The sequence below is a fragment of the Prosopis cineraria genome, unplaced genomic scaffold, assembly GCF_029017545.1.
Source record: "Prosopis cineraria cultivar Desert tree isolate PC_DT_omini unplaced genomic scaffold, ASM2901754v1 PC2, whole genome shotgun sequence".
Taxonomy (NCBI): Eukaryota; Viridiplantae; Streptophyta; class Magnoliopsida; order Fabales; family Fabaceae; genus Prosopis; species Prosopis cineraria.
The window spans coordinates 42,847,978-42,858,781 of NW_026555333.1; the positions used below are offsets into that span (position 1 = coordinate 42,847,978).

Below are 10,804 nucleotides of genomic sequence, written 5' to 3' on the forward strand. Positions count from 1 at the left end.
TAATCCTAAATTGAAATTAAACAATTTGTTAGTCTTAAAATGAAATTAAGTTGTCATAGTGGTCTCAAGTAGTCATTCCTTGATTTAAAATATACTCTATTATGAGGATTCTCTCCTCTTCCTTTTCCATTCTCTTCTACTAATTTTTCTAATTTTAAACCATGGATTAATATTAAGAAGGTTCAGATTTGATCTTTTTTAAATATAATATTTATTTTTATTTTTTACTGCAGTATTAAATTATTCAAATTAAATTTTAGCAGTTTAAATTTGATTATTTATTTTTTATAATTTAATATTTTACTAATAATTTTACAAGAGATCAAATATAAACTGCTCAAAAAGGCTGGAAGAGGAGAGATTCGTCTCCCAAGCCACTGCGCCTGCTCCGCTCCACCTTTTTTTTTTTTTTTAAGACAAACAACAATTACAAACTTTGTAAAAATATTAATAACAATTAAAGACATCACATTATTAAAATGTCATGAAAGGTCCATAATCTTTATATGTAATTAAAAAGATTATTGAAATAGTTAATAGAAGTTCATTGATGAATTTAAGAAACATTAATTATGATTTTAAAAAATGTTACTTGTAAAGTAATGAAAATTAATTGTGAATAGATAAATAATAGATATGTGTAGGTTGCTGTTATCTTTGTCCTTGTAATGTTTCCAGTTAATTAATAGAATTCTTTCATACAAAAAAATACGTGCAGGTGCTTCTGAACCAATTTAACAAGTACTTAATAATAATACCTAGTACTATACTCAGAGACTGCATGTCCAGTAAAAAAAAATTAAATTAAAAAACATCTATCATAGATACATATATACATATATAATAATCATATATAAGGATATATTGTCTTAAAATGCACAATTCTTTCTATATATTTGATGTGGTTAATTAGCATAGACATTGCAACGTAAACACACATCCCCACTCACATATTATTAGATTGCATGGTAATTATATGGAGATTATACGAAAATTGCACAAAGATCACACAAAGACTATATACGAAAAATGCATGGATATAGCATAAAAGTGGAATGTTTTGTGTGTGTGGGGTTTTGTGTGTTCTTCAAGGGTTTTCTTTTCTTCTCTGCTTTGTTTTTTTTTTTTTTTTTGGTTTTGGGCTTCTACTTGCTTATACACTTGTGTGTGTGAGACTGGTGTTAGAAAGCCTATGTGAGAGAGAGAGAGAGAGAGAGCCCATAAATACGTCTAACGTAAGTCACAGCTCACATAAAAAAAAAAGCTGATAACTAAATATTTAATCATCTTCTATAATGGCAACAATTGTCTTTGCTATTACCATAATAATTTTCTTGTGCAACACCCAAGCAAGAGTTGTGACAACTCTTGCACAACCTGAGGCGCCTTCCATGCCCTACCCAATATAAATATTACCATTCAATATTATATCTTGGCCTTATAATAGACAAAATTTGTACGTGATAGGAACTATTCCCCACCTTTCCCATCAATTTTCACCATTCATTACTTCTAGCCATAGCTCAATAAAAGTGACTAAATGCATTGCCAAAAAAAGTCCAATCCCGGAATAAACACTTAGTTGAGAAACTAGCTTGTCATGTCTTGGCTTAACTTCATCACTTCCATAATTGACATAGCAGTAGTTTCTATTTCTGGATTGGTGAGTGGAAAAAGCATGACAAGTGTTACAACCTTCCAAATGTGACATACTTCACAAAAACTATACAATTCATACATACTTGTTTATATACTTAGAATGGTATCAAACTTGTTCTGATCACACATGACATGGCCAAATCCTGCATTTGAGGTTCAGTAAAAGTGTAGTTAAGGTTCCATGCACGAAGAGTTAAACATCAAGTTTTCAATTATTTACGTTATTACGCACGGCTGTGCGCCACGGGACCCATTTCTTGGTACGTTTTAAACGTGTAGATTACACCAACATTGCACAGAGATCACACGAAGACTATGCAAAGAATGCGGCACAAAAGTGGTATGTTTTGTTGTGTGGGGGAGTTTTTTGTGCATTCTTCCTTCTCTGTAGAATTTGAGGGAATTTTTTTTTTGGTTTTATTTTTTAGCTTCTACTTAGTATACACTTGTGTAAATAGTCTAATGAATTTAAGAATAGTTACTTGTAACTTTTGAAAGATTACTTGTAAATTTTAAAAAAAGTTAATTATAAATAAATGGATAGTTTCATTAATTTATACAACATCATTTGTGATTTAAGGACAACCAGTTGTAATTTTAAAAAATATTATTTGTGAATTTATGTAATGTTAGTAGTAAATGAATATAAATAGCCGTAATTGTAAATTTATAGTTTAAGGATTCTCTCATTTTTTAATATCAATTTATAAGTGACTTTTTTTTAAGATTCACAATTGATTGTGTATAAATTAATGAGACTACTATTTGCTCATAATTGGCTTTGAAGGAATTTACAAGTGATATTCTTAACCTTCCATATTTCAATAATGAGAGATCTTTTAATGGCAAATAAATAAAACAAAAACATTGCCCTTCCACAGCATTTTACCAATTTAAATCTTCAATTGTCATTAATTCCTTTGCATGGTCTTGATCTGGGCTTTCTTTGAACTAGAGCTCAACGGCAAGAAAAAGGGTGGGCGTAGGATGAATCTGTGTGCCGCTGACGCCTGGTTTGGTATGAACGTAGCATATTGGCAAACTTGTTGAGACCAAGAAGTATTTGGTTCAATTTGCCTATAATATTTTATTCATTTCATTCCATAAAATAATTAAAGAAAAGTTCTTCAACAATCAATTATCATAAAAAATAGTTGGGAGTTCAGTAAACCAATGTACTCCATAGTTGGGGAAAAAAAATGTAACCCGATTTCATACAGAGCCAAAAGTCCGAAAGGTGGGAGTGGGAGGGTAGTTGGTGATGACAGAACCATTTTACCCTCACCAACCCCGCTAGCATTTAGCAACCAAATTTGCTGTTCTCAGTCTCACCAACCTTCCTTCAAATCCAACTCAATTTAAAATCCCTCACAAGGGTCCGCGATTTCCGAAAATTTTCAGCTTCTTTTCTTTCCTCCTTCTATCTCGTCTCTTCTTGGCAATGGGAGGCGACCGTAAGTCCTACACGTTAGGTGAGGTCTCTCAGCACAACCACCGCCACGACTGCTGGCTCGTCATTGGTGGCAAGGTATCTGCCCATTGTACATGCAAACTCGATCTTGTGTGATTTGGGTTTACTTATTTTAGTGTATGGGATTTGATTTTTAAGAGGAATAAGATTCACTGGAGTTCGAGTCATGTAATGACTCGGTGTGATCCAGTGAGATTCATGTCGAATCGGTTGAATCTGGGCTCAAAATGCAGTATTTTTGGGTTGATTGGCTCCTTTTTGATGCGATGAATGACTAATACTGTATCGTGTCCATGTGGCGATAGAGCACTGCATTTAGGCACTGTATATTATGACTGTCATCACGTGTGTTAGTATCAATGCTTCTCAGCTTGTACCTGGTTTTGAAATCCATAGTCCCCCCCCCCCCAAAAAAAAAAAAAATTGACTGTGCATCTGAAGGTGCATACTTTGATAGATAGACTACTTGTCATTTATTCTCCAACCTCTCTTTTCTTTAATTTTGCATAACATACCCCCGATGTCCTGTCAAAAGTCTTGTTTGGTACGCAAGTCTAAGATTACGCGGCTCTGGGGTGATTCTCTTGGTCCCTTTTTGCATTGATCCACTGTTGTAATTTTAGTCTATTGTGCCTTGTATGTGTATATATATATAGCTATTGCACTTGGTCAAATTTGAGTATTGTGTGGCCCAATTAGTAGTAGTCCGGCTCTTTTTGCATTGATCCACTGTTGTAATTTTAGTCTATTGCGCCTTGTATATATATATATATATATATAGCTATTGCACTTGGTCAAATTTGAGTATTGTGAGGCCCAATTAGTAGTAGTCCATTAAAGCTATTGTTATAATATTGACACTGTACAATTTATGTAGCACATCTCATCTAGTGAGATTAAGGCTTGTTATTGTAGAACTTCTATTATTAACAGCATGAAGGACCTTATGCACCTGGGGCTTTCCCATTTTTCTTTTGTGCTGGCTTGTCAAAACAAGTCCTGTCGAAACTCAAAAGTCTTAGTTTGAATCAGAGACAAAAATTTCAGTGTTTTTAAGTAGCCTCTTTTGCTATGCCTGGTAGGTACAGAAGACTGTTTGGTACACAATTCTAAAACACCCTGATAGAATTGCGTATTCATTATATGGTTTTTAGTATCGCTGCATAATTTTGCCTATTTACTTGATTTATCTATCATACCTAACGTATGATTAATACCTAACGATTAATTTTATTGATCTAGTTTCTCTTTCAAAGTAAACCAATTGATACAATTGATAGTCATCGTTCATTTAACCTTACCAGATTAAAACATAAGGTATTTAACAGTTTCTCTTTCATGCTGTGAACAGTCTACGTGTGCATTTTAGTTATCCAATATTATTCATGCTTATAACGTGTATAATTCCTGAGGTTGAGCATGCCTCATTCTCATACAAGTTACCTCACACAATCACATCTACTGAGTTTATGCTAGGGAGTAGTGATGAGCTTATGGGGTTCAAAACATTGCCTTTATGCCTCATACAATCACATCTTTTGATTAGATTAGAGACCAAGTCAAATTTTTTTTAAAGAGTTGTAACTAGTAGGCCTTCAAACTTTGTTTGAAATGAGAAGAAAATAGGGAGGAAAGAAGATTAGGGGAGAAAACTGTAAGAAAAAGACATTTTCCATCCTTGATTTCCTCTAATTTCCTTCTTGAAGAGGAGAAAAACCTAATGCCAGGCCAAGAGAATGTCATTTTGTTATACTTTTTCCATTAGTTTTCTTTCCTTTCTGTTTTCCTATCATTTCAGACAGTGTCAGTGTATTAGTCAAATTGTGATTTTCATTACCTTGACATGATTCCTTGGAACAGGTTTATGATGTAACAAAATTCTTGGAGGACCACCCAGGTGGGGATGAGGTTTTGCTGTCAGCCACAGGTATATAGATATCAACTATCAACCATTTTTTTTTTTTTCCTTGGGTGTACACGAGCGCTGGTCCTTCAGACCCCAACTGATCCAAATCGAGCCGGGTCAGACCATGAGCACAGCAAGCTTTCCAAACTCGAACTCAAGAATCCTAATTAAGCCAGCCCCTAACCAGCCGAGCTAAATGCTCATTGGTTATCTAGCATTGTTTTTTGAATGCACGTAACTCATTTGCCACTTCTCTGCAGGAAAAGATGCAACTGAGGATTTTGAGGATATTGGTCATAGTACCACAGCGAAAGCAATGTTGGATGAGTTCTACGTCGGAGACATGGATTCATCGAGCATCCCGACCAAGTTCAAGTACAAGCCTCCAAAACAGCCTCACTATAATCAGGACAAGACAGCAGAGTTTATTATCAGGACCCTTCAGTTTCTAGTTCCGCTGATCATCTTAGGCGTGGCGGTCGGTATCCGTTTCTACACCAAATCAAAATAACCATTGAAACTGGGAAAGTAATTGATAGACATTATGAAAATATGGTAGTGTTGAAAGAATCCTGCTTGTTTTCTGCTTTGGAAATTGAACTGCAATTGCTCGGGATTGCCAGGATGTGATCTTTCTCCGTCCCAAATAACATGTTAATGTATGCACTGTCAATGTATTCTGCATTTATATATCCCATCATTTTTCTCATCACTAATGCTGGAATTGTCTTTTTGGAGTTTTAAACTTTGGTACCTTCATATTTCTTCTTTTAAAGCCGATGAGGTTTTCATTTCCGGGGTTGAACTAGTGACTTCTGGCAAAGGGAGAATTTTTTTACTAGGGGCTGAGATTCTGTATGATTTTGGATGTATGAATAAATTATTTGTGAACAGCTAGTTATTCCACTGGCAGCCTCCTTGCTGCCACTCTTGCCTCTTGAAAGACGTCCCAAGCTTGAACCTGGGTTTGAAACTGGTGTTAGACATGTTTGTGCACGTGCGTAGGCACGCGTCTCCTCCACTATAGGAAAGAGCTCAGTTAAGGGTAATTTTTATTTAAAAAAAAAAGAATAAATTAATTGTTCAAGTTGTGGGAGCCAACGCATTATCAATTTATGTGGAAAAAAAGCATGGTATTAAAAAATCTGGCTAATGAACCAAATAGTTTTATGAGAGAATGACCAAAAAAAAAAATCAAAATATGCAAATGACAATTAAGTAGTAGCAAATTAAGAATTTAACATGCAAGATTATTATTTATTGTTACATTATTACAGAAAAGTTATGATTGTTCAAATAAAATTTGTGAATTATTTTATTTTTAATAAAAAATAATTTAATAATTTATTTAAATTTATTAATGAAAGAAAATTTTTTAAAAATTTTAATAAAATTATAATATTTTAAGAGATTAAATTATTATTTATATAATTTAAAAAAATTTTATTATTATTATTTTTTATTTTTTTTCAATAAAAGTTAAAACATGTCATAATCCACGCAAGCTTTAGGTGTCCAAATAGCAGGCGTGGTCGATGCCCGTGTTGAAAGATAGATAGGGCCCGTCAGTGTCGGCGGTGCAACGTGAATGGTGGTGCAGCCCGTATAATGCTCCATCAACCTCAAATATCAATTCGTTTCCCTTTTTTTTGCTTTCTAAATTAATTGAATTAATTAATTAATACAATACAAGAGCCTTCCCGAATTCAATCTACATCAACGGCCTCAAATCGCTACCCTCTTCGTACCATCGATCCCCTTGGCACGACCCTTAACATAAAATCTTGATCCGTCAGTTTAGGCATTGTTTGAACTGTGGAGTGTAGAGTTTTGAGTGAGAATTAGCCGATCTTCTCTCTTGCTTGACTTTCCGATCACCACTGATCAGGTGCGGCTCTATTCTCTATCTAATCTCTCTCTTCTTTCATTTATCTGCATACTGCGATCACGATCAGTATCCCTCTTCCGGCCATTTCTGTTGTTTTAATTTTGCAGAACTTTTTAAAGACTTTTTATTTATCTAATTTGAATTATGCGTTACGAATGATCTGTTTGTATAGATTGTTGATGAATGCGATCCGAACAGTTGCAGTAATTTGCTTTACTTTACTAGTCTTAGTTGAAAGTTCATTTTGACTTTTTTGTGTTGGCTGGATCTTGCTCAAGCTGATTGATCTACTGTCTGCTATTTAGATATGTCTTCGTCTGATAAACCGGAAGTAGTTGAAAGGGATGTTAAGGATGAAGAGCACAAGGACAAGGATAAAGAAGAAGGGAAGGGTGGGTTCCTTGAGAAGGTGAAGGATTTCATTCACGATATCGGTGAGAAGATCGAGGAGACAATTGGATTTGGGAAGCCGACGGCGGATGTTACTGGGATACACATTCCCGCTATTAATCTTGAGAAGGCTGAACTTGTCGTGGATGTGCTTATAAAGAACCCGAATCCGGTACCGATTCCTCTAATTGACATTAACTACCTGGTTGAGAGTAATGGGAGAAAGCTAGTTTCGGGATTGATTCCAGATGCAGGGACAATCCGTGCACATGGAGAAGAGACTGTCAAAATTCCTGTTACTTTGATTTATGAGGACATAAAGAAACTTATGATGATATTAAACCTGGAAGCATCGTACCTTACAGGGTTAAGGTTGATCTCATTGTGGATGTTCCGGTCATCGGAAGGATAACTATACCTCTGGAAAAAACTGGAGAGATCCCCATACCATATAAGCCTGATGTTGATCTTGAGAAAATTCGTTTTGAGTCATTCTCTTTTGAAGAGACTGTCGCAGTTCTTCATTTGAAATTGGAAAACAAGAATGATTTTGATCTGGGCCTCAATGCACTGGATTACGAGATCTGGCTTGCTGATGTCAGCATTGGAGGTGCTGAACTCACCAAATCTGCTAAAATTCAGAAGAGCGGAATTAGTTACATTGATATTCCATTCACCTTTAGGCCTAAGGACTTTGGTTCTGCACTATGGGACATGATTAGAGGAAGGGGCACTGGTTATTCCATCAAAGGAAATATTAATGTTGACACTCCCTTTGGAGCGATGAAACTGCCCATCAGCAAGGAAGGAGGCACGACCCGTCTCCAGAAGAATAAAGAAGATGGTGGCGATGATGATGATGAGGTTCGTTAATTATATTTTACTCTGTTTTTACTGTTATGTGCCTCCAAGTTTTATTTTTCTCTTGTGCAAGCTCATGCATGTATATTCAAGTGTGTGTGTGTAACCAGTTTAACCTTTTGTCGGCGAGAATGACAAATCTTTACTGACCTATGTGCTCCTTGTAAGCGACCCCATTGTTAGCAATATAATTTTTTCGTCTATGCTGATTTCTTTGGCTAAATTTTTGTGACATGGAAGCTGTAAATTCGTCTCATTTCATACTCTAATCCTCGGAATTGAGATTATGACAAGTCTTGAATATTGCACAATATACTAAATCGTGGCTTTCCTTTGCCTAGAGAGCACATAGGATTTAAAGTCGGGGCGCAATATGATAATTGAGTCTCATGCTTAAATCTTGGATTATAGATATCATCACGAGCTGTCAGGATGAACTTGTATACAGGGCGCCCTAATGGTTGCAAAACTTTTGAGTTTTGCTTGATGCCTAGATCAATACTTAGGGGGCCAATCTTATTTTCATAAGTATAGGGCATGTCAAGCAAAGTTTTTGTAAATACTGGCATATATTGTTTTAAAATTGCTTTTTTTAAAAAAAAAAATTGTTTTAAAAACAAGTCTGACCTTGTTCTTTCTCTTTGACATCAAAAAACAATGCCGAAGATTGATTAGTCAATGTTTTGCCGTTATTGTCTGAATTCAAGCTTGCCTGTAAAATCTCGCCCTTGGAAATTTCTGAAAAGTTTTCTTGGAATAGCTTGAACCATTTTCCTAATTTTATTTGTTCATATTTTTCATGAATAGAAAAGCTATTGAGAATGTTATCATTTAAAATGATCAATAACTTTCATTGTTCCTCGACTGTATTTGTTTGTTCTATTTAACTTAGTTCTTGACTCTCTCTTTTGCAGGAATGAAGAAAGGGTAGAAAGATTTGCAGGTAGTTGTTGTTTCATTGACAGTGAAGATATATTAAAATTTTAATTATAAGATGAAATTGAACTTCGGGGCATTACTTGATGGTTGAGTCATGTATTTCCATTGGTGTGTTTTATTCAGAATCAGATGGGTTGTACCCCTGCTTGTGTTTCCATGTCCATGTTTGAGTTCTTATTTGATGATGAATACATGCTGTTGTTATTATTTGCCAAATTTAATAGTCGAAATGAGTTTAGCCTATGAATAATGATCTATAAGTATGATCCTTAGGGGCTCTCCACAGAACCACCTATACTGGGATAGCATATGGGAAGCTAGAATGATTCTAGGTAGGGAACAATGAAAGTATATGAATAATCATGATGCCCTGGCTAAATTTGTTCTAACATTTACCTGGAAGACCATTTTTTTAACCGTTCTCTTCAGTTTATCGAGGAAGAGGAGGAATGGGAGAAAATTATCTATTAGATGTATCTTAATCTTTTAAGCTTGCGTTATGAATGAATCACCTTTTCACTAAAAAAAAAAAGAAAAAAAAAAGAGTTTAGTCCATGAATAATGGCCTAGTCATACACATTATGAATCAAAGCTCAGCGTGTGAAAAAAAAAAAGGGAAGGGAAAAAAACTAAAAAAGAAAAGAAAATGGTTGCCCCTAAAGCCAAAACGCATCATCATGTACTCCGCGCCATAAGGTTGCTATTTGTGCGATAATCATGCTTCAATTACGTTTACTTGTAATCATGTTCATAAGGAAGTCAATAAATAACTCTCCATTTTCAAATATAAGAGAAAATAATTAATTTACATAGTTTAGGAAAATTAATTAAGTATTATAATTATGTCTGAAAATTTAAAAATTGGACTAAATTATCCCTACAATTAATAAAACAAATGTATCTAGTAAAAATAATTATTGACTTTATGGGGGATAATTTAAAAAAAATTGAAATAAATAGTTGAAATTTGTAGTTTTGTTTATAAATAAAAAAATAAGAAACATAGTTTCTCTTATATTAAAAAACGAAGGGAGTATGCAGATTAGCTTGTTCACGGAGCATCCCATAATATTTTAAAATAAAGATTTTCAATTATCCACCTTTAGGATGAAAAATTTATTAAACTCTTACATGACTTGATTATGTTGGTTTTTGCATGGATTTTTCCGTGAAGTTAAAAAAAAAAAAATATTTCCTCAGAAGTCATAAATTCTTTTTAGAAAAACATAACTTTAAGTTTTTTTCATTTTGCTTGAGTTTTACTATTTGTCTCTATACTTTTTTTAATATTTTAAATCTATACACTTTTATTTTTTTAGTGTTCTAGATCCCTTCATGAACAAAGCATGGGGACTTTGAAAAAACCTAAAACACCAAAAAATAAAAGTGTAGAAACCTAAAAAATAAAAAAAAAAATACATGAACTATAACATCATCAAAATTTAAACTTGATTAACTAAGTCTAATTAGAGTAATTAATTTTATTAGTGAGATGTGTGGCTAGAAAGGTCTAACGGGTGTGTTTGGTTGTAATTTTAGCCTTAAATATGGGTTTGAAGTAAAGTTGGGTAGCTTGGATGTGAAAGGAAGAAAATCTAAAGGAGGAAGTTTTGTGCCACACGCCATGGCATGTGGCTTATCCACCGCGGCGCATGTGTGCTAATGTGCCTAGGCAAAACTTTTCTGTGCC

At 34.3% G+C, this 10,804-nt stretch overlaps 1 protein-coding gene and 1 pseudogene across 1 annotated transcript; both read left to right on the forward strand.

Annotated features, from left to right (window-relative positions):
• Positions 1–2,902: 2,902 nt before the first annotated feature.
• Positions 2,903–5,748, forward strand: LOC129304185 (cytochrome b5-like). The gene is made up of 3 exons (XM_054943874.1): positions 2,903–3,187; positions 4,991–5,057; positions 5,297–5,748. The coding sequence occupies exons 1-3, from the start codon at positions 3,101–3,103 to the stop codon at positions 5,545–5,547; spliced, it is 405 nt and encodes a 134-aa protein (XP_054799849.1). The 5' UTR covers positions 2,903–3,100; the 3' UTR covers positions 5,548–5,748.
• Positions 5,749–6,715: 967 nt separating this feature from the next.
• Positions 6,716–9,330, forward strand: LOC129301688 (uncharacterized; annotated as a pseudogene).
• The last annotated feature ends 1,474 nt before the right edge of the window (positions 9,331–10,804 follow it).

Bases quoted from the DNA above. Each gene is read 5' to 3' on its own strand.
- LOC129304185 (XM_054943874.1), top strand. From the start codon at position 3,101: ATGGGAGGCGACCGTAAGTCCTACACGTTAGGTGAGGTCTCTCAGCAC. The intron at 3,188-4,990 runs GTATCTGCCCAT...TCCTTGGAACAG, and splicing joins GGCTCGTCATTGGTGGCAAG to GTTTATGATGTAACAAAATT. The intron at 5,058-5,296 runs GTATATAGATAT...ACTTCTCTGCAG, and splicing joins GGTTTTGCTGTCAGCCACAG to GAAAAGATGCAACTGAGGAT.